Raw genomic sequence first — 23,514 nt, 5'->3', positions numbered from 1 at the left:
TCAGAATTACAAGACAGCAATCCCTTTTTATAGCATCAAGAGACCAGCATCATGTGTTATTCCTTCCACCACCTAAAACCAAAGCATGACTCGTCTTCATGAGCCTTTCCAGTCCTATCATTACTCCCTGTGCTGAACAAGGAACGAAGAGCTCTGACCAAGGGCACAAACATTTTCTCAGTAGGGCAGCTGAGAAGTAAATCTCACTTTAATCTGACCCCAGGTAAGTAAAGTGTTTTTGGCATCAAATACTCAGGTACTCAATTAAAATCTGCTAATAGACAATTCTCTGACTTAGGGCAATGAGACAGATCATGACACACATACAGGTAGTGAAATCTCAAGTATATTTAAGGACAAATTAGCACCAAATTCTTAGGCAGTCATATAGAGCCAATGTTTTAAAATACCAGTGGGAAGTCACACGAAAACAACTGATACCAGCTCAGTGTAAAGGATATAAAAGCAACATTTTCCTTGCATGGTGTGCTGTGCTCTGCTCCATCTGGGAAATGGGGAGTGGTTACAGATTCTACAGAATAGGACTGAGAATAGCAGAGAAGGAAGAGGGCAATAAAGATCATTCTACCTCATTTGTCAACCCACTAAAGCATTTTGTCAAATCAACTAACAAGCCTTAAAGACCAGGAAAAAAAAAAAAAAGAGCAATAGTGTCTCAAAATGTAACAAACATCACTCATTGAAATTCAACTGTTTAAAGATTTTACTCAGTTTTACCAGGGCTTGCTTTGATTGCAACAGCTATAAAATACATCCTTTATGGAAGGAAAAAACATTCCTGCACAGCTCCATCTGCTCCCATTGAAAGGATGTTTCAGCAGCAGTCAAATGTCTGGGCTGGCTTCCAGATAACAGGAACAACCAGGTCTCTTTTGTTCACAGAAGAGATGAACTCCAGCCGCCAGAGCCCACTCTCATCCCCCGCCAGGCCAATCCACTGCAGAGAGCTCCCAGGTGAGCTAGTGTTGCCCACTTATCTGTTTTTTCCCCCCTCAATCAAGGCCTGTGAGACAGTGCAGTCCCTGCCCTGAAAAGGCAGGATACTGGTGCCACAGCTAAGCCTCCAGGTGCTTGGTGATCCTGCGGATTTTCTCCTTCTTGTTCCTGTTCCCGTGTTTTTTCCAGGGCTTTCCCACCACGTTGGCAGGGCTGGGTGCAGGCACAGGCACGAGGCCGCTCCCCGGCCGGTAGCCCATGGCAGCCCGGACCCCTTTCATCAGGGCACGAACGTTCTCCTGGAAAAGCAGACACAACCCCCAGTGACCAAGGAGCAGCTCCTCAACCACTGCAGCAGGTCAGTGAAAGCAGACACAGGCAAGCTCAAACGCAGCAGCCCCTGCTCCAGAGCTGCAGGAAGGTCAGGGCAGGCAGCCAAAGCTGCCAAGCTGTGCCGGGTCCCCAGCGTCTGCCGCTGACGTGACACCGTGTCCCAGCCAGCATCAGCTCCAGCACCAGGATGGATCCTCACAGCCTCTGCTCTCTGCACAATAAATTGTCTTCACAAATAAATCTGGCGCCCAGGAAAGCCACAGACCAAAATAAGTTGCTCAAGTCTGGAGCGTGGGCAGCACTGATGGGGCTCGCAGCTTGTGCCAGCACTTTGGGCAGACAGAGCAACAGTCTGGTAATCCCAAAAATGCTTTTCAGGTCACAGTTTTCTAAAATAACTCACTTTCTTTTTTTTGAAAAGAGCCTGAGTTCTTGTTTTCAAAATGCATGATTATCTTAGCTGTGCAAAATAAATGGTGTTCACATCCAGCTAACCACACAGAATGGAACGTGCCATCTATGACCCATCCTGCTCACAGCCAAAAACCTGTTCTAATTCCTGTCAGGTATGCAGATCTGATCAGTTATGGATTTCATATTTCACTGTAAGTCATTAATACACTTTTTCAGTAGTGTAGAGGCAAAACATATGCCTGTAGGATCTAACAAGAATCATACAGGTTAAGAAAAATTCCCATTTTCCACTTAATTTTGAGATTTCTTGACTGGATTTTAAATCAGTTTGCATTCTTTTAATCTGATTTCAGGTTCTGAGTCAAAACCTCAATGTAATACTACATTATCTTAAAAAAGCTTATCACATCCTCTAAATACATCAGCTTAGGAAAGGAAAGTCATTTTGAAGGACCTGTTAGTTCAAAACCATGTTCTGGGTCAGTTGTCAAGTCATTCCTCCTTGTCTTTCTTCCCAGTCACTCTCCTGTTTGCTCAAGATTGATGTCTGATTCCTAACGACCAGGGTCACCCTGCTGACCTCTGAAAAATCATCTGAGCACACCTCATTAGCAATCTTTCTGTCACTGAGGGCATTCCCAGTGATTTAGGAGATAATAAAAAGAACAGAGAGCTCTTGGGTAGAAATTACATGCAGATCCCACAGCATTAAAAAAAAACACCATTAACTCAACCCAGCACACCTCCATCCCCAAAGGTGGTTTTCCCCCAGTAACTACAGATGAGTGCTGCAGCAAAAATTCCTAGAACAAATCTTTTCCAGAATTTACCTGATGGAAAAAAGTTTTGTCCACCACATTTTCAATTTGTTTTGCTTTGGTATTTTTCTCAGGCTTCACCTGTCCAATGGCCTGCACAATTGTACTGTCAGGGCATCTTTGATGTTGGTGCTGAAAATCATTTGGCTCAATACCAGGAGGTGGGTGGCAATATAACAGCTTCCCCTGTGAAAGCAAGGGGACTCAATTATTACAAAAGAAAATCAGAGAGGAAAGAAAACAACTCTAAAGCTAAGAAGGGTCTGAAGTTTAGGGGTTCACACTAGCAGACTATCAGTACACTTTATTTCTTCTCACAGACAATAACTGGCTTGACTCCTAAGATAAAGTACTGTTCCACCTCTACATCAAAGCACCACTTGCAGCTGCAGTGCCCAGATGCAACAACAGAGATCAAAACTCTCAGGAGCACCAGAGGATCCTATTAAGAAATTATCACCAATAAGTTGCCGAGAGGTGCTAAAGAAGCATGCAGTATTACAACACTCACAGCAACAGTCCTTAGTGCCAAATATTGGTCCACCTGTACATTATGGGTTCATTTCTTGAGTATCTGCTAGCTACTTTGGAGATATGATTATTTAGCAGGCACCATATTTTTAGGCAATCACCTTTCTAAGATTAGGCAGCTTGAGAAATTCAATTTATTCTTTTAAAACACAAACGCAGCCCAATTTCAAGAGTCTTTTGATACATGATGATTTTATCCAGAGAAACAGAACTGACTTTATTGTACTCCAGTGCAAACTTTAATTCACCTCTAAGAAGAGAGGAAAACCCAGATGTAGGAAGCACTTACATTGACATAATCTTTTAACACATATCGAGCTGATCTCGGCTGGTCTGGCTGTCCATGAGATGTCATAAAGCCCCTCATATCTGCAAGAGAAATCCAAAGCATATTCTTTGTAAGTACAAGAGAATGTTAATGTGTTCTCCTCTGCTGCCTAACCACCCATTTGTATTCTTCCTCAAAAATACTCCCTTAGAAAGAGGCTTCTCTTGGGGAAAGCAGGGAAAAAAAAAGGGAAGAACTTTGGTGACTGTAAAAGTACTGCAGAAGCATCCTGACCTGAAAAATTGTAAGAGCTGACATCTTCCTACTAGCAGAAAACTGCTAGGGTTTTATTTTTGTTTTAAAGGCAGAGAATGAGAATTCACTGCATTCTTCAAAGTCTAATTCTGACACAGATGGTGGGAGGTATCTGAAAGGGTAAGAGCACCACACTATAGACTGGCAGGGCATTTCACCAATATCTTCCACACTACCACTACACCTGTCAGATGAGACTGGCAAAGCACCACTCCAGCTCCCACAGGAGATGAGGCATTAACAAAGACCATTCCTGAGGGGAGGGCAAGTCCTATCAAAGAGGTCCAACGCACAACAAACCCAAGCTGGGCCTAACTTTACCACGTTCTCCTAAGGCCATGCCCAGGACCATGCACACAGTGGAGGTGACAGGTTTTAAAAGGATCATCACTCACATCCATATGCTGTTAGCAGCTCTTCAGCTGTTGGCTTTCGATCTGGGTCCTCATCTTCCCTTGGCCTTATGATATTTATTCCATAGGTTGCTTCCAAAATGTTGCGTGGGATATGCTGGCAAACATAAGCTAGTGAAGGAAACTACTTGTGTAGCTGTAAATCACAAAGTGATCTTGCCTTGTCACTCTAAGAGCACACACAAAAGAATGACTTTTGGATTTTGTTGCAAACCAGAAAAATAACATTAGTCTGACAACCCGACTAAGTTGAAATGAGATAGGAAAAGACCAGCACAGCAGGGCTGTGTTATCCAGTATGTCCCAGCTCCCTCAAAGCATGAGCACGTGTGCTGCTGGCTGGAACATGGCATACTCCAGATCCAACCCCTACATGCACTCTTACAAACCCCATGCAAAGGATATTAGAGAAACAGGTGGAACATGGTCCCTCATCTGATCTATAGGCAGAATTCCAGAACAAATCATTTCTGCCTTGGTAGAGACGAAAGATGGCATCACCAGACCGGGGCAATCACAAAGGCACAGGCCAGGCTCCACATACAGGGTCTACATGACAAATAACCCATTAGTTCACTATGGCAACTCAGTGTCCAGGGAGGAAAAAGGAACAAAAAAATAAAAATAAAAATCAAATGCACAGATGAAACATGGATGCAAATGACAATAAGCAGAAATTCTACTAACACAGACACCTGCCCTCCTGGTCCTAGCCAATGAATTAAGCAGATAAAATGTAGAAGACAGCAACATTTTTCAAAGTTCCTAAATAAGGTGTCCAGATGGGGGCAGCAAGATCTTCAGCTCTCCAGTCTGATGGGAGAGGAGAAAGCACTCCAGAAACCTTTAAGTGTGTTGGACGTTCTGAAAGAGTTAGGAGTTTGAAAAGTGCAAATTCCACAATGGACCCACTACAGCATTGGAGCTGCTACCTCAAAATCAAAGTTTGATCAATATGAAAATATCAGCTACATTTATTCACAGCAGTGATGTTGACAAGGATAGTTTGAAGCCTTGACCTTAAGCTACTTGGAGGAACACTCATGTTAAAAAGCTTCTCTCCTCATGACTGGTGCTGGAAAAAAAGGGACAAGGTAACTAAAAATCAGGAGATGGAAAACATGCCCCATTGCACTGCAGCTCTCATGAGTGACTCAAAATCGAGCACAAGTTTAGGAGCATGAATTAAAGTTCCAAAATTACACACATCAAGACCACCCCTCTCCAACCTACTCTGCTGCCACAGTTCAGGCTGGCAGAGTTCTCAGTGAGTGCATGTGGCTGCAACTATGTCATAATGAAGCTCTCTTCCACTGGTGAAAAAGAAACGCTAAAAAGACTGATGTTATTTGTTAGCAGTACCTGGAAGTGCTTTGTACGGCCTGGTGTAGCAGACACCGACACCTTCTTATTTCCAAGGATTGTGTTGATGGTTGAACTTTTGCCAACATTAGGGTAACCCACCTAGATGACAAAGAAGTAAAATGTTATTAGGCAGGGTGATGCCAAAAGACTGACAGAGCTCTGACACAACAGTTCTTTAACAAAATGTTCTAAAAAAAAAAAAGTAGGGCAAGCAGGGGGGCACACTGAGCTCTAGGAGCTTCAGTATTAATCTTTGCACAAAACCCACAGTGGTTTGTGCTTGCCAGTTTTTATACCCTCATAGGAAGCCAGACTACAGGATGAATTTTTCCCATGCAGGGCACATGGAAACAGAATTTAGATTAAGTAAGTTCCATTTAAGCACAAAGTCCAACTTACCAGCCCAACATTTACTTCCCCAACCTTCACCCTTGGGCCGTTGTGCATAGTTTTGAATATCTCCAGCAGCTCATCTCTCTGTACCAGATGGCTGAAGTTTCTGATGTTCCTGTTCTGCTCCTGCACTCTGTGCTGCACTGCAGCATCATCAGTCCTGCTTTCCATCCTCTGTGGACCAACAGCATTTATGCTGTCACCAGCTTCATCTTCAGAACAGGTTTGCCAGTCCTCCTCTTCATCATCTTCACAGTCTTCATATTCATCACTGCTGTTACTATCACTGCCCAGGGCCTGGGTTGCACTTTGCCAAGTGCTGCCTGTGGATGCTCTTTCTGCACTTCCTTGTGCTGTGCTGTCATCTTCCTGACTGGAGCCTCCATCCTCAGAACCGCTGGGGTGCTCTGCTCCCCCCTCAGAGCCCAATTCCTGTGGGAACAGCACTTCAGAGGTAAATGCAAAGACAACCCCAAGCCTTGCTGCTGGCTCAGGGAGCTGTCATCAGCCAGATTCCAAGAGCTGACAACCCAGAGCTTATCTATTCCCAGCTGCAGCCAGCACAGACCCAGTGTGAACTGGTCACCTGCAGTACCTTTGATTCTCCACACAGGCGTTCACACTCTGCCAGAGCTGACCAGAACACCACCTTGACACCCTCCTTCTCAAAGAACTGTGCCCAAGCAGCACGCTGCTCCTCACTCAGCAAATCTGCTTTGTTGATCAGGATCATGTTCTCCTTGTCATTACTGACTTCCTTAACATAACTTTCCTAAAGAAAACAAGAGAAGGATCAGTTTGCACTCTGGTTTTGATTCCTTCCACCCCAAGAAAGCACAAGATCACCAACACAAATTACTCCATGCAGCTCCACATGAGTATAGCCAAGCTTACCATCCCTAAGCTGGACGAAGTGCTGCTCAGCAGAGAGCCACAAGAACAAATTGGAGCATGCAACCACCAAAATACAGCTTGCTGCTGGCCATGTGTGCAAACACCTTGTCTGCTTAGAGCTGTGACAAGATATTAATCAGCACCCTGCAGCAGAGCTCCTAAGATAACTATTTGAGCAATTTCATGTCTCCCTGATGCAGTACTCTATAGCCTATCATTACAAACTTGTCACTTGAATAATTTTTGATCCTTTGTAATCCTCACCCACTTTTATTCCACTATGCTTTTACATAAGACAATTCCTTTAGGTGAGGACACTTCTAATGGGTAATGAGGAATGAAATAGGATCTGCAATGTAACATCTGCAGAAGAGCCTGTAAAACCACAACATTCTGTGAGAAATACCAAAAGAAAAAAAATAATTTCATGCCAGAATACTTTTATCAATTAATAAGATATCCACTCAGGCACAACAGCAAAACAGCTTCAAGGTGGCTGAATGCATTGAGCAAAAAATATATCACATAAACATTAAGACATAAAATGAAGACAACATTCAAAAAAGTGGTTTACTTACCAGATCCTGACATCTAAACAGAAGGGGGTTTCTGGCATCTACTATCTGGACTACAATATCACTGCAAAAGGAAAGGAAAGCCCCATGAAGTACTCATTCTTACATTGCTCCAAAGAAAGCAGTAAGACACTACAATTATTGATTTTTAGGTTTTCCTTGGAATTTTAATAGTTTCAAGTGTATTATCCTACTAAATCTCTTTACTGAACAACAGAGCATCTCAGCAGCCCACCTGCCCAACACAGCCATGCTTGTGCTACAAGCCAGCACTGCCATACAGTGTTTCCTCCTCACTTGGCTCATTCTCCTGCACAATCCTACAGCCAGCAAGGGAGAAGAAAACATCTCAGTTTTGCCAACCCATCTACCCTTCAGAAATGCTCAGCAGGCAAGAACCACAGTAGTGGTACTCCATCTTTTAGAATGGTACTAAAAACTGTGCTAACACAACTTTGTTTCTGTCTATTCTCATCCTCAACTGTGGCAGGGTGGTTACAGAGAGAAAGAAGAGGTGGTTTTCCTACACAGTGAGATATTTTGAAACATTGTTGTCCTCCTTGCATAGAACAAGATGTACAAAGCCTCCCACAAACGACATACAGATTCGAAGTGTTTGCTATTGGATATTTTCAAAAGTTCCTCTGTGCTCTTTTTGTCACAAAAAGCATAAAACAATTAAAAAATAGCCTTAGAGTTCAGTAAAATATGTTGTTCCCCCATGCAAGCAAGGCCTTGCAAGATGCTTCTAGGAAACACCTTCCAAGCCCAGGGACCAGCTTGCCACCACATACATGAGCAGGACTCATTAGTTCCACACACTAATTAAATGCAATGGCTTCAGATCCCAAAGGCATTCATGCTTCTTTTGTCAAAAGGAGGGGAAAATTTAACTACAGCCTCTTCCACTACAACTTCTCCAGGCAAGTAATTTAAAATACTGCCAGGTATTATCACATGCTAATTCCATTTGTTTGACAGGGATTTCTGTTAAGTCAGGACAACTTCAGAACACCACAGGTCAAATGGAAGAATTTCAAGCTTCACTAGGCAGTTTGTTATGTGTTTAAAAAAAAATTGGTAATCCCCCCAAGGGAATAATTTAATAAGCCCCATGGGTACAAAGAGGACTGCACAGTTACAGACATTCAAAGATCAATATGAGGGAGAGCTGACACCACCATATTGGGATGGGATACAGAGAAGTTACTGAACCACACTGCTGGGAACTAGTTGGAAGCAAATACATGGAAAAAACTGGTAACAGATCAAATTATCTGGAAAGGTTAAAGGACTGAGTGACTTTTCCATTCACTTCTGAGACAGCATCCTCACTCTACATGAAATAAAAAGCTGGGAGCAGAAAGGCATTAATGACACATTCCAGTCACCTCAAAACACACTGCACACTCACATCATGATACCCTAGAGTGCATGCTCCTGACCAGCACTCTCCCAGCCAAGGGCCCAGCAGCACTCAGTACAAAGGCCCTTCTGTGAAGGGACCAGCTCACCATGACCTCACTGGTGAAGTATTTTTCAATTTTAGGAAAGTGAAATAAGATGATCTTAAACCTAATTACTAGTGAAATTAAATGCCCCAGATAGATTAATGTAGCAGATACCACTCTTATTGTATTACAGCTCAGCAGAGCAAACAAAGCTATTCCTGTGGTATGACAGCCTGTTGTCTTCTGTGCACTGCTGCAACTTCTCTGTGTGGCAAAGACACAAGGACCAAGAGGCTCCTTCTTTCCCAACATTACTTAGTCCTTGTCTCCTGCTCCTGAACATCAGCTGCTGCAGTTTGGTTGGGAAGGAAGGGAAGGAGTTAATCTTGGCAAAAGACCTCAAAGGCACTTTGTGACACAGACCTCCAACACAGAGGAAGGCCAAGAGACTCACAGTGAACCACTGCACATCACACTGTTGAGAGCTAGCAGACATCACAAAAACAAAATCACTGCAGTGCTGATAATAAAACATTACTAACTTAATAATTTTTCCCGTGCTGAGACACTTGAAGCTTGTCTCAAAAGCTGCAATTCATGAAAATACATTCAACATCACTTTTTAAAAAGTGGATAGCAAAATACTTTACCTTCTTTCAATGACTCTCCAAAGCTGACGCCAAAATTCCAAGTTTCTTTCAAATGGGGTTAGAATTAACTTTTTCTCTTCCTCAAGGCTAAGGCAAAACAGAAAAAACAATGTCACATTTGGTCCATGGCAGGCTGTAAGCTCACTACCAGTTCTTCCCTAGATCCAGAAGGCTTTACCTTTGCAGAGAGTAATCAAACCAAACCCATGCAGAGGTACTATTTCTGATGTTTTTTCAAACAGATCAAGCCCTCAGGTACACTGCTGTCAGTGGCACTGGTTTAGTGGTGACACAATGGCTTCTGATCTTGTCAATGCAAAAGTGGTAAAAGGTGGAAAAAACAAGAACTCATCAAGAGTCTGCCTGTGAAATTAGAGAACCATGATAACAAGTGACAGAAGTTATCCCAAGTGCCAGCAGTTTTTTCTTAATTGAGTACCCCTTGGAAAAAACCCTGAAATTTGGGAATGGTACCTGAAATACCTCTATACAACCTTTAGCCTGGTGTTACCACCACCTGAACAACTTTACTCAGGGTAAGCATGGGCTTGCAGGGTGTGAACAGATACCAGCCGAGTCTCCAAGCCAGCAGATGCAGTGCCAGACCAGCACAGGCTGCTGGATGCAGCAGGCTGGCAGCATGGCCTTCTATTCAGAACAGCACTGTTGCTCTAAAAAGACACATCCAGTAACCCTTTACTTTATAGGTGAATTAAGAACATCAAATGCCATCCTGATTTCATTTAAAAGAACATGCACACGCAAGACAGCTTTGCAGAGCTGAGCACAAAGACATGCTGGACTGTGGCTGGGATGTCAGCCTTCCAGGACAAGTACAGAGACCTGAGCAGATGCTACTTTTGTTGATCCAACAAGGATAAGTACAACTCACTGTTTCCCGTGTCACTAAATGCCACCAGCTACTTACCCAGCCACAAGCAGCATACTCACTGGGCAAGCTGTCGCCTCCACTCGAGAAAGCTCTCTCTTTCTGCTTGCTTCAAGTCCTCTGCACTGGTTGTCCTATCCCAGCGTGGCCTATAACAAGCATATTTTGGAGTGAGTGGTCAGAAATAGCAGTCAGTCCAGCTACATTACTTCAGCAAATAGAACATAAAAACCACACATTTGGTTATGTTGAAGTAATGCTTCAGATGTGCATGCACCTGTTTTCAGCAGCTTAAAGTATATCTTCTTTCCTTGTTCCTTCCAAACTCCATTAGCAGAGAGTATGTACACCAGATACCATAAAGCTGTTTTCTTGAGCTAAGTTTTGTAGGGTCGTTAAGATGAGGGTTAATCTCTCTGTTCACCATTCACAAAGCTCTGAAAGAGCTTACCAGGCAGCCTGGATGCACCTGCCTCAGCAGTGCCAAGCTCTGGGAAGGAAACCCACACCATCAGGCCAGAGAGGCTGGCACTGGCAGCACTCACATGGCAGACTGGCACTGCACTGTGGGTTACAGCCTGCTCACATAAGTTAGTTAGTGGCTCCTCCAAAAGCAGGGTATTGCCAACCTGAGGGCCGCCCTCAGGCTTGCAGCCAAGAGGGATCAGCCCCGGAGCCCCAGTGCGCCAAGGGGCACCCAGGCAGCCCTGCAGAACTCACCTCCGTGGAATGCGCAGGAACTCCTGGTTCTCCTGCTGCAGCTGCCGAACGCGCTGGGCCTCCTGCGCTGAGAGCAGGCCCGTGCAGCTCTGGGCAGACACGATCTGGGCATTCAGACGCTCTAAAGGACAGACAGTCATCCAAAGCCACCTGTCCCCAGTGCTGCTAGCCCTGCCACCCCATCCTGTCCCTGCTGACCCCAGCCCCGGCTCAGGGCCTCACAACCCGCCCCAGCTCCCGCGGGCCAGCCCCAGTGTCAGCTCCTATTGGCACCACTCACCCCAGAGCCGGTGCCGCCCCGCCCTGGGATCCCCTCCTCAGCCACTCCTCAGCCCCAGGCCCGTCCCAGCTGCTCACCGGCCACGAAGCGGGTGCCGGCCAGCTCGGCCGTGGCCAGGAACTCCTCCAGCGGGCTCTGCTCGGGCGCCGACCGCAGCTCCGGGCCGCGCTCGGCCACCACCTCGCTGGCGTGGAGCTGCCGGGACAGGACACCACCGTCAGCCCGGGCCGCCCGAGCCACCCCGACCTCTCTCCCGCCTCCCCGGCCCCCCGGCGTACCCATGAGGAGGCGCCGCGCCGCTCCAGCCCGCGCTGCCGCTGCAGGGAGCGCCCAAGCCCATCGCTCCGCTTCTTGCCCATGTGCCGCCGCCGCTGCCCCGCCGACGGAAGGGGCGGGCGGACCGCCGCGTTCTACCGCCCCTTCCGCCGCCCCTTCCGCCGCCCGGAGCCTTCGCCGCGTGCCCGGCGTCCGCCACCAGGCGGTGCCACCGCACCGGCACCGGCCCTCGCCGCCCAGCCAGGGCCATAGGACACAGCCTGAACCTGCCCAAGGGGAGGTTTAGGTTGGACATTAGGAAGAATTTCTTAACTGAAAGGGTGATTCGGCGTTGGAGTGGACTGGGCAGTGTGTTGGTAGAGTCACCGTCCCTGGAGGTGTTTAAGAATGTGGCACTTAGTGCCATGGTCTAGTTGATAAGGTGTTGGACTCGATATCAGAGGTCTTTTCCAACCCAACTGGTTCTGTGATCATCCATCCATCCATCCATCCATCCATCCATCCATCCATCCATCCATCCATCCATCCATCCATCCATCCATCCATCTTTCTATCCCTCCCACCCTATGGTGCTCAGCATGGACACACATCTCTCTGGGTCTCCCCTGCTCAGGCTCAGCTCTAACCTCCTCCCTCCCATAGCAGCCACCAGCCCCACCAGTAATGAGCCTGGGGGCACGGTTCACTCCCACCGCAAGGTCGGTGCTGCAGCTGGAGGCCCTGGCACTGGGGTGGCACGCAGGGCTGCCAGCCCCAGCCCAGCCCGTGGCAGTGCCACCAGCAGTGGGGCCAGTTTCTCTTGCTGGTTTGGCCCCGTGCAGGTGTTATCAAACCACATCGTGCAAAACCCTGCCCAGCAGCCAGCCATGGGGACAGGGGTTTGTATCTCCCTCTGGGGAAAGCCACCGGCTCCTGTGGCTGAAGCTGACCCTGCGCCCTGTAACACAGCCAGGCCAATGCAGGTTTCCCTTCCCCAGTGTCCACCGTCCAAATACAGCAAACACTGCATGTAAGGAATGATGGTGGCAAAGTGGGATCCTGGATGCAGATGTGGGAAGTACACTATGAGGTTCCTGGCAAAATCTAGACAGAGTCTGGGCATCTTGTGGGCATCTTTGTGGCACTTGGTGCCATGATCTAGTTGAGGTTTTAGAACATGGGTTGGACTCGATGATCTTAAAGGTCTCTTCCAACCTAGAATTTCTGTGATTCTGTGATCTTTGCCAGATCGAGGAAATTGCATGGCCAGCCAGGGAATCACTGAATAGATTTTGGCAGCAGCCATTGTGACTGGTCTGGGTCAAGATGGGAGAGCAGGTTAAATTAATAAACAACTTGACCTGTACTTGCTCACTGAACTGAATTATGAAGCATTTCTCCTTTATGGTTGTTGGGTTAAGGCTGGTCAATTTTCACTACAATTCTGTAATGTGTATCAGTTGTAACTGGAGGATGACCTGTCTAATTCCTGGAAATCAGAAGCAGAAAAAGCTGAACTTCAGGAGTTTGCCACCAACAGCATGGCAGTATGCACAACCCCCTGGGCAGGAGCAGTCTTTTCTCTCTTTTCTATTCTCTTTTCTTTCTTTTTTCTTTTCTCTTGCTCCATGATAAATGCCCATTAGGAAGACAGAGCTTTTATTTTCTTCTTCTTTTCAAAGCCAGTAACTGCATGGCATAAATTTCCCAAGGACAACTGATCCTTTGCCATGCTCATCCCAGGCTCTGCCGCCACCACCAGCCTGGTCTGGCCCCTCCTATGCTTCCTAAAGGCAAATAAGAGAGATGAAAGGGGACTCAGCAGTTGCCTTTTCATTTAGGTGAGGTGCTTCAATGGAAGGCTGGTGGGCTGCAGACAGCAGGCAGACATTTAGTAAAATAATTTCTAATCGAGTAATCTTTAATAAAACCATCTCAAGTCTTTATGTGGGCACTGAAGCAGTAATATAAGTGCTCATTATCGTCTTTCTTTTGTACTTCAGTTAAAAGTTACCTTCCCTCTACAATGCATAATCACCAGCCAGAGCAGCCAGCCAGCCTGGCTGATCCCCACGCCTCAGGTCTGGCAGCACTTCTAACCCCACAGCTGAGGCACGTGCAGTGCCATTCCCAGGCTGCCCAACCACAGGCAAAATGCTCTAATAATCCCATTGGCACAGCCCTGGCAGCACAGCCCCAGAACCATCAAGGTCTGGAGACTGTCAGTACAGAGTGCAGAGCTCAATGGATCTCCATGGGACACTTGCACCTCTGTTCAGTGGCATGAACTGGAAACAAGGACAGGCAGAAGCGCTGGTGCAGTGGGAAAAGGAGGCTTGCTCCACCACCTGCAACCCATCCTGGGGCAGGGAGGTTTGAGGATAACCTGAAGAACAAAGACCTCTGCATTTAGATTGGGATGTTTTTCCCACACATTGCCCTTTCCCCCCCCCCACCTTTCCCCATTTCTAGACTGAAATGCTTCAGGGAACAGTTAATTGCAGGTATTTTCTACTACCTTTGTGGGACCTACTTAAGCAATGCCCAAATTGCCCTCATTGTTGCAACAGATACATTTCTGGGCACTTCATAAGCACCAAGGAATTATTTCTGTCTGGTGATGCCAGCAGCACTGCAAAGATTGCTTTGAGCAGAGCAGTGCTGAAGAAGAAACAGACTGGGTCATCCAAGTGACAAAAACATCAGAGCTGGAGTAGTAATTGCCTATTTCTAATTGCCATGTTTCTCATCCCTCTCCCATTGCTCTGCTGTGCCTACCTGAGCAAGACAGGCTGCTGCTGGTCTCACCTGAACCCGACAGCCTGCTGCTTCTAGAAGACATTTATGCTTGCATTTCACACAGTGAAAAGGGAAACTGAGGTACAGATGCTGTCACAAGAGCTGCACAGAGGCACCTTGGCACCAGAGTGTACGTGCCAAGAGCACAGCCAGGCAAGGAGAGCTTGGAGGAGAGGGGCACGCTGCTGTCAAGTGTGATAAAACTGTTGATTTGCAGCCCATTCCCATATGATGGAGTAGCTACCACTGCATGCAAAATGAACACAATTTTTGCTGTGGGGCTTTGTTTGTACAACTCATCTCTTTGACAGAGATGGGATGGACTGAGGTGTTGTCCTGGGAGAGAAAGCACCTCTGTGCATCACAAAACTTCTCACCACTCCTTTGAAAAGCACTGAGTGCCCAGCACTGTTGACTCTTTGGAAAGCGGCCTCAGCTTTGTGAATTCTCACAAAACCATTGCATAGACAAAGTAAAATCTGCTGTTCTCCAGCACATTGTAATCATTGTCTTGGGCTTCTCTCCCAACTTCTTCTGCCTTGGAGCCAAACCACTGCTCCAGTTTTTGATGCATATCCTGAGAATTATTTAGCAGCAGCAGCTCTTTTTCAAAAGCTTGTGATAACAGTGCGTTTTTGCCTAAAGGAAACATCGTTCTTTCTGGATGCAGTTTTTCCTCCGTGTTCCTTTAAGGCAGCACTGGGAGATCTCAGGACTGTGTCCCTAAAATATTCATGTGATGGCTATTCATTATTCATGTAGGTTCACAATGCTCAATTCAGCGGACGCTGCCAGCCTCAGCCTGACAAGCAGACCCATTAAGAAGCCCTCCCCACAGCAGCCCTGAAAGAACTCCAAGACAATTTTGCTCTGTGCACAACTGCAGCTGCTTGAGCCCTCTTCTTTCCAGCTGTACTCAGAAATGGACAGGCACTGTAGAAGAGTGGGAGCTTGTTCCACAAGATTCCCATCTCTTGGTGAAGGTCTTGCTCCTCTTTAGAAAGAGCAGCATGCTGAGGAAGCTCTGAAGCAGGGCTGCCTGGCCAATGCTGAGCCCTGAGAAGGCACCAACCCCACTGAGGCCCTCGTGTGAGATTTTAGACTCCGTTTCTTCCACCAGCCCTATGAAGATAAAATCACCTCCTTGCCTGGCAGGGTGGGGGCAAGTTAATTAGAGAGAACTGTCTGCCTCTTTGAAGGCACAAAGCACCAGATGGGAAACCCATGGGATTTCTCCAGCTCCCATCCTGTCAGCTCTGGCTGGGAAGCCTCACCACGCTGCCCACTGCTGCCCCTCACCATGGCCCCATGGTGGCAGCCCCCAGGATGGAGCACTGAGGGGAGGATGCTGTCCTAGCACCACCTCTGTGCCCCCGGACTGGCAGCACGGTATGAGGACGGATGTCCAGCACCAGCCCAGCCAGCAAGCTGCCCCTGAGGGTGCCATAACACCCAAGGGAGGGCTCTGCTCCGTTGGACACCGGCTGCCCTGCTAATTATAGCAGGCAGTGCAGGAAGCGCCGGGGCGGCCTGCGCAGGAAGCGGGGTGTGCCGCTCTCGGTGGCTGAAAAACAACCGCGGCAGAGGTGCGCCCGCACCACCACGGCCCGCCGAGCAGCACAGCCCCTGATCCAGGGTACTGCCGCTCTTTGGCACCCTGAGCAGCACTGGCATCACCCGTGGTGCCCCGAGGGGATCCAGGCCTGCCTATGCAGAGATCTCCCACAGTTTTCATGTGGCCCCTGCATCACCTGTGCTCCCAGCCCCGAGCCCCCAAGCCCTGCCAGGGCACATCCACTCCAAGATGGGATGCTGTTGGCTTTCAGAGAGGCTGGAGGGCAGCAGAGGTGGCATGTGGCACCCATTAAAGGCTGCTAAGGGCCCTTCTCCCTGGGCAGGTCATGCTGTCCCCTGCCCTGCCAACTTGTCCCCGCTGTCCCCACTCCTGGCAACAGGCAGCCATCCGCAGGCAGCCATCTGCACAGTTATCCTGCTGCTGGGCAGACCTGGCTGATGCTGGCAGGTCTGGGGGCCATGGTGCCCTGTCTGTCACCACTGATGGCCTTTGAGGCTCAGGAGCTGCTCAGTCTTTCCGCTTCATGGAAAAACCTGACAGTTCAGCATTTCCTTTGTCCCCGTTTGGAACAAAGAGTCAAAACTTTGACATGTTGCATAGTTATAGAAACTCTGAAATACTTTGTTTTGGAACATACTGAGATGCCGGTTTGCAGTGTTTCACTTTGACTGTGTCACTTCAGCTGCTGCGACACAAGAAGTTCTATTGCTACCCGGGGGGAGAAAACCTGACACATTTTCATACACTGACAAAATCAGTACATTCCCATGAATTATTTTGATCTTGTCATAACAACTTTCCCCAGCACCTTTTCCCACCATTCTCCCCAACCAGAGATCCACATCAGCTCCAATTCCCGCTGCTGGGCACAAAAGCCATCCCTGAAGTGGGGCTGCTCCCTGCAGGGTTTCACAAGGCTCAGACATACCCTTGCATTTGTCCACACTGCACAGGGCAGCCAGCATGGGCAGCCTGGCAGCTCCCTCCAGCAGAGGTACTGGACAGCCGCCTGCCTGGCTGTGCCTCAGGGACACCGTGCACCCCAGAAGCTGCAGGCCCATGGTGGGGTGTGACCACGGGCTCCAGTGCCGACTGCAGTGCCAGGGCAGGAGAGGGACGGAGTGTGGCAGGGAGTGGGGTCCGCCAAGGGCCAAGTGCAGCACTCACTGTGCTGCCGGCTCTGCGCCCCAGGGCAGAGATGGTATCTTACAGATTTTCCCACGCCTTGCTCTGGATTTCCATGCGTGCACGAAGGCAGGTGATGCTCAGTAGCTGTTGGAGTATTGCATAAACAGCAGGCTACTGCACTCCCCTGGGGCTACAGCGCCATGCAGATAAGCCCCAAGCATGCAAGCCCTACACATCACGGTGCTTGCAGGCCAGGAGGGAGCCTCGTGCTCCCTGGGAAGCAGGCAGCATGCCCTGGCCACACAGGGCAGGTTCCCCTCTCACTGTACTTCAGCTTCTCCTCCAGGCAATGAAATACAGACATCCAACACCACAGGAACAGCCTCAAGCTTGGAGCAGGTGTCCCGAACTTAACTGGGCTGCTCCCTGCTGCCAGACTTCACCCAAAGGCTGTGGCACAGCTCCTCAGGCCAGCACAGAACTCAGAGCATTTTATGTAAGAATGGCTGTCCCAGACCACCATGATTTGTAACTTGCTCTATCAGCTGCTGAAGCATGTGGCAATCATCTGTGCCCAGAAGTGAAGCAGTTGCCACATAGCAGGAAAGAGATGGTCCTGAATTAACTGGGCCCATTAATGAAGCAAAGAAAGCTACAATGATCTGGCACACAGACTGGCAAGCAAGCATGGCAAGGAACTGAGCTGAGACAGATTCCATTCTCGAGGACTGTGACCTTCAGACACCTTACTTGCTGCTACACTTCAGATGGTACACAGGCAGGTATTCTGGGGTCCTGCTGCTTCCCAGCCACCACCTGGAGACCCTAGAGGGTCTCTGAGATGTGATAAATAAACCTCTAGAACCTGAGAATGCAATGCAGAAATGGCAATGCTGCTGCCTTGGGACTGGGGAGGCCATGAGGAGGGCAAAGGGCTCAGATCTCCTCCTCACCTTACACACCACTGGGGTTTGCAGACAAATATGCCCAAGGGCTGCTGGACACCATGGGGCTCAGAAGCCTGCATGAACCATGCTGTGAAAATGTGAAGTCTCTGTTCCTGAACACAGATCACTTTAATCAGGATGGCAGAGCCCAGCATGACTCTGCAAACAGCTCTGTGGGCATCATTATCAGAAGTGTCTGTGTACCAGCACCAGCCCCCCCAGCTCTAGCCTCCCTCCAGAAGCAGCACTGCAGGATTGTATGTGGGTGTCCTTGCTTGCTCCATCCCACCTGGAGCAAACACCTGCCTTCTGAGCCACCAGCCAAAGGCTCAGAACAGGTTCCTCTGCCCAGAGCTGGAGGCAGGCAGGTTTTGGCAAAGCAACTCCCTCGTATGGAGAGACTGGCATGCCCACGCACCTCTGAGGAGCAGACAGGGCTGCTCTCAGCCCTGCAGCTCACAGGCACTGCTCGGGCAGTGGCAGCCACTGAGCACAGGGCAGGCGCTGGTCCCAGGAGCTGTGGTTCAGCAGGACACCTTGAGGGAGGAGGCAGATCTTCAGGAGGGCCACACCATGCGTGGGTGTCAGATGTCACCTCAAGCCATTGGATTTATTTTATGTGCACAGCAGCATCTTCTGTTTTCACCTTGCAAGACAAAGAAGACAAAAGAAAAGCACATTGAATGCTACTTGGAGATGAATCAGCTGAACAAATCAGTCTTTCTCTCCACGCCATGCAGTGGGATGGTCCTGCAGGCTGGCAGGAGCTTCTGCCACAGGCTGCAGCACAGCACACAGCCCCTTCTGCCCCCCAACACCTACAGCACCATGGGGGCTCCCCAAGGGTGCCTGACACCCAGCCTGCATCAGGGCTCAGAGCAGAAACCCGCAGCTGCTGCTGGGCACTGCAGTCAGGGCAGACCTCAGCCCCTCACCTGCCCTCCTGTGAGGGGCATTTTGGAAATATAAGCGAATGGGTTTAATAGTTTGATGCTGGTCACTGTGGTTACTTGCAATTCCCAAATAATCTGGTAGATGGCATTATGTAATAATAGTAATAATAATAGTAATAACATACTGGTTTAATTGATGCAAACTCTAGAAATTACTTGTGTAATAATTTATGCGGGTGTTTACATATTTTACTCCAGGAGTACGTACTGCCCCCCTTTTGTCGAGCATTTATCCAAACCCTGATGAAGTGCCATTATCTGCAATGTTGGAATTTCCATTCTTTTTGGCAAGGATTTGACACATGACACAAGAAGCTATAGTAAAAACGCAGAGACCAACTTTCTCATTATGTCTGTGAGTGTACCCAGCAACCCCAACAAGAAATTACAAGACAGCTTCTTGTTCTTCAGCTGCTGCATACAAATAAAGAGCAAAGGATTACTCATACATAATAACTAGTATTTGCTGCAGGCCCTTCAGGTCTCAGAGCCGGACTAACCAAACCGAAGGAACGATCATGTTGCAAGAGCGGGATTTGTCCATGGCACACCCTGGTCGTGCAGGCAGCTGAGGTTGGGGCCGTAAGATCTCCCGGAGCCTGGGGTCCGGCAGTGGTCTAGGGATTTTTATCAGTTTAAGGGGATTTGGGGCAGACGATCCCCCGCGGTGCCCTCTCCATTCTCCCGTGCTGACGGAAGCTGCCGGAGAGCGCCGAGGCGCCCATCCTCCGTACGTGGCCGTGGCGAGCGCGGTGGGGCGGCACGGGGCGCACGGGGGTCCCGCTCTCCCGGTCCCGCGGCGGCACCGGCGGCCGTCCCCCGCTGGAGGCCGCGCTCCGCTGCGAGCGGGGAGGGGACAGGGGCCGTCCGGCCGGGCTGGCACCGCCCCGTGCCCGCCCCGCGGCGCGGCGGGGCCGGGGCTGGGGCTGGGGCCGGGGACGGGGCTCCGCGGCGGGCGGCGCAGAGCGGCGGCGGCGGGCGGGCGGCGAGCAGCGAGCCGCCGGCTCGGCGGGCCCGGGCAGCGGGCGCTCCGCCCTCGGTGCGCGGGGCCTCCCCTCTCCGCGCCCGCGGAGCGCGGCGCCCGCCTATATCTACGGCCGCGGCGGCCCGGCGCCCGCAAGGATGTGAGGCGGGCGGGCAGCCCAGCCGCCGCCGCCGTGGCATGCCCCCCCGCGCCCGGAGCCGTCGGCGCGGCGCCTAGCCGCGGCTCCGCGGGGCCATGCTGCCCTGGAAGCGGAGCAAGGTGGAGCTGGCGGCGGGCGAGGCGCGGCGGCAGAGCAAGCCCAAGGGGTACGCGGTGAGCGTGCACTACTCGGCCCTCACCTCGCTGGCCCGCGCCTGCCCCGAGAGCGCCCTGCACCGCGTGGGCAGCATGTTCCGCTCCAAGCGGCGGAAATTTCGCGTTACCAGCGAAGACCCCACGTACACTGTGCTCTACCTGGGCAACGCCACCACCATCCAGTCCAAAGGTGAGGGCTGCACCGACCTGGCCGTCTGCAAGATTTGGAGCAAGAGCGAGGCGGGCCGGCAGGGCACCAAGATGAAGCTGACCATCAGCGCGCAGGGCATCCGCATGGCCCACGCCGAGGACAAGGGGCTGCGCCGGCCTGGCCACCTCTACCTGCTGCACCGGGTCACCTACTGCGTGGCCGACCCGCGCCTGCCCCGTGTTTTCGCCTGGATCTACCGCCACGAGCTGAAGCACAAGGCGGTGATGCTGCGCTGCCACGCCGTGCTGGTCTCCAAGCCCGAGAAGGCGAAGGCCATGGCCCTGTTGCTCTACCAGACTTCGGCCACGGCACTGGCCGAGTTCCGCCGGCTGAAGAAGCGGGACGACGCGCGGCACCAGCAGCAGCAGCTGGTGGGCGAGCAGAGCATCCCGCTGGTGCCGCTGCGCAAGCTGCTCAACGGGCAGTGCTGCTACAAGCCGCCGGTAGAGCGGAGCCGCAGCGCGCCCAAGCTGGGCTCCATCACGGAGGACCTACTGGGCGAGGAGCAGGAAGAGCGGGCCATGCACTGCGACTGCGAAGACATCCTGGAGGCGCTGGGCGAGCCCGAGGGCGAGCTGCTGCGCCCCAGCACCGGCCGCGGCGAGAGCCCAGAGCTGGGACAGCTCCTCCGCGACCTGGGCGAGCTCAGCCTGGGCAACGATCTGCGCTCGCTGCGCGCCGACCTGCGCGTCCGCCGCCTGCTTTCTGGGGAAAGCACGGGCAGCGAGTCCTCCCTGGAGAGCGGCGGCACGGACGGGGCCGCCCCGCCCGGCAGCGACGCCGAGCAGCCGCCCCCCGGCGACCCCGAGACCGGCTGAGCAGTCGAGCCCGTACGGGCGTGCGCGGTGCCGCCGGGGCGCACCGGGGTCCCTCCGGGAATGCACGGTCCCGCAGGGGCGCACCGAGTTCCTTCTGACCCCTCCGGGAGTTCCCGGTCCCTGCCGGGAGTGCACGGCCCCAGCGGGGCGCACCGGGTTCCCTCCGGGAGTGCACGGTCCCTTCCGGGCGTGAGCGGCGCCGCAGGGGCGCACCGGGTTCCCTCCGGGAACGAGCGGCCCCGCCGGGGCGCACCGGGTTCCTTCCGGCCTCTCCTGGAATGCACGGTCCCTTCCGGGCGTGCAGGGCCCCAGCGGGGCGCACCGGACCCGTCCGGCCCCGCCGAGGCCCCTCGGGGAATTCGCGGTCCCGCCGGTTCCCCGCGGTGCCCCCGCGTCCCGCGGAGCATCCCGGGGAGCGGCCGCCCCTCCCGTGCCGGTGCCGGTGGCCGCCGGAGCCGGACCCCAACTCGCTGCGGCCCGAGGAGGGGAGGCGGCCGCGGGCTGTTTACCTCCGGCTCAGCCCTTGAAGATCTGCCAAATTCCTGGAATAGCTTTCCCCGGGGAGGGCGGCGGGAGGGAGGTGTTGCGCCTTGTTTACAGTCAGAAATCTCATATCCGAGAGGCCCCCCCGCCGTTTTCTCCATTAAAGTCACTCCATCGTGCTGTCGTGTCTAAGAGGTTTGCACTGTTGTGAAGTTGGGGTTTGTTTTTTTTTTTATTATTGTTTTTAAGTTAGACCTTTTTTTTTGGGCCCCGGTCCCGTTCCCGGTCTCAATGCTCTAGATCTTTTGCTGTGCAAAAGAAGACTACTTGTGGCTGTTCACCTGTACATAGGGAAATGTATGCAAATACATTTTGTTATTTTTAAGAACACCACCATTGCGATCTCCTCTGTTTGCACCTATGTGAAGAAAATAAAGATGATGGTAACTTAAATGGGGTCACTGTGGCAATTTGGCTTCTGTGTGTGGATTCCTGTTAGGAGCTGGGTGAGGGAGAGCTCCCTTGGGAAGTGTTGTAGGTGCAGGAGAGCACTGCACAAAAAAAAGTTGTTACAAGCATAAAACGTGATTCCCAAGCTCGCTGGAAATGTTACACTGCAGGGAAACACACTGGGTACTTAAGGACTCTTAAAAGACACAGGGATGAGGTTTCCTCTCATTAGCTTCTAACGATGGGCAGGAAAGTGCGAGAAACCTCTCGAGAAACCTCTGTCAGGGCGCTCCGGCTGGATTCTAGTCTGGAGAAACCCAACTGCACGGCCCTGGCACTGCCCTGAGGAGAGGTGCCCCTCGCCTGGGTACTGGGGATGCTGCACAACGCTAATGCCAACAGCATCCAGGTGCTGCAGCTGGTCCCTCGCTGCTCACAGTGCCAGCCTGAGACAATTTTTAAGCTCATGCAGGGTAAGCAGTGAAGTTGATTAGCCACGGGACTGCCGTGGTATTTTTAGCTGTAAATCTGTTTGTAAGTGGCAGGCTCCCAGGGCAGGAGAGATGTTCCGGTTTCATTTGTCCCCAAGTGGAGGTATCAATTAAGAGATAATTAATTTGGCATTTCTGATGTCTAAATGTTTTCCACTGTGCCTGTGCTGCAATCGCTGGAGTCGCAGGAATGTCAGTGAAAAGCCCAACCAGCTGCCAGGGCCAGGCCACACTCCTTGTGTAAGGAGCCCGCCTCAAAACTTGTAAATACCTCATTAAAACCTATTGCAAAATCTGTCACCACACCAGCGAGACCATTGTCTCAGTATGAGTTAGTCAGAGGAGGAAGGCACGGTGGTGTGGCTTTCATGGGAAGGGGTAATGGGGAGAGGGGGGAGTCCCCTCAGAGTGGGCACCTTCTTGCCCAGGCACCTTCTTGTGATGGGCAGAGATGCAGCAGGCGGGCACTGCTGGGTTTGAGCACGCTCAGGCTGGCTCTGCAATGACACACCTTGCTAAAGAAATAATGCATCTTGCTGCTTTTTCTCAGACAAAGCTCCCTTCGCCTTTCCTCGGGAGGGAAGGGGCACGAAGAGGAAATGAAACACCATGGAGAGCTTATTCCAAAGTGTTGATTCCAAGATGGGGCGTGCCAGAAGTGCCCTGGGCTGAGGCGACCGCCCCAGGTCTATGCCCAGAGCTCTCTGTCACTGCCTGCTCTGTCCGGGGGCAGAGGGAGCAGCAGTGCTTGGAGCAGGGAGCAGAACTGCACCTGGGGAACAGAGAGGGCAGAGAGGGAGTCACTGGGATTAGTTAACTCGCCCTGGGTGTTGAATGACCGGTGGTGTTTGCTTTACA

The 23,514-nt window shown here is 51.1% G+C and overlaps 2 protein-coding genes across 2 annotated transcripts; one reads left to right on the top strand and one right to left on the bottom strand.

The window, feature by feature from the left end:
• Window positions 1–324: 324 nt before the first annotated feature.
• Window positions 325–11,659, bottom strand: LSG1 (large 60S subunit nuclear export GTPase 1). Its single transcript, XM_064721457.1, has 14 exons — window positions 11,545–11,659; window positions 11,344–11,461; window positions 10,987–11,107; window positions 10,329–10,415; window positions 9,378–9,464; window positions 7,280–7,340; window positions 6,403–6,579; window positions 5,814–6,239; window positions 5,412–5,513; window positions 4,455–4,598; window positions 4,032–4,155; window positions 3,343–3,422; window positions 2,535–2,708; window positions 325–1,256 (listed from the first exon to the last, which is right to left on the bottom strand). The coding sequence occupies exons 1-14, from the start codon at window positions 11,623–11,625 to the stop codon at window positions 1,077–1,079; spliced, it is 1,962 nt and encodes a 653-aa protein (XP_064577527.1). The 5' UTR covers window positions 11,626–11,659; the 3' UTR covers window positions 325–1,076.
• Window positions 11,660–19,895: 8,236 nt separating this feature from the next.
• Window positions 19,896–22,172, top strand: FAM43A (family with sequence similarity 43 member A). Its single transcript, XM_064721459.1, has one exon. It carries the CDS (start codon window positions 20,144–20,146, stop codon window positions 21,230–21,232), a length of 1,089 nt encoding a protein of 362 aa, XP_064577529.1. The 5' UTR covers window positions 19,896–20,143; the 3' UTR covers window positions 21,233–22,172.
• The last annotated feature ends 1,342 nt before the right edge of the window (window positions 22,173–23,514 follow it).

This window comes from Zonotrichia leucophrys, chromosome 9 (genome assembly GCF_028769735.1).
Source record: "Zonotrichia leucophrys gambelii isolate GWCS_2022_RI chromosome 9, RI_Zleu_2.0, whole genome shotgun sequence".
Lineage (NCBI taxonomy): Eukaryota > Metazoa > Chordata > Aves > Passeriformes > Passerellidae > Zonotrichia > Zonotrichia leucophrys.
Note: the sequence above shows the minus strand (reverse complement) of the source record. Positions and strands in the feature narration are given on the sequence as shown.

Coding starts and splice junctions, on each gene's coding strand:
- LSG1 (XM_064721457.1), bottom strand. CDS start 11,625: ATGGGCAAGAAGCGGAGCGATGGGCTTGGGCGCTCCCTGCAGCGGCAG. Junction 4,156..4,454: donor ATGTTCCACCTGTTTCTCTA/ATATCCTTTGCA, acceptor TCACTAGCTTAT/GTTTGCCAGCATATCCCACG. Junction 1,257..2,534: donor ACAAAACTTTTTTCCATCAG/GTAAATTCTGGA, acceptor CTGCTTTTCCAG/GAGAACGTTCGTGCCCTGAT.
- FAM43A (XM_064721459.1), top strand. CDS start 20,144: ATGCTGCCCTGGAAGCGGAGCAAGGTGGAGCTGGCGGCGGGCGAGGCG.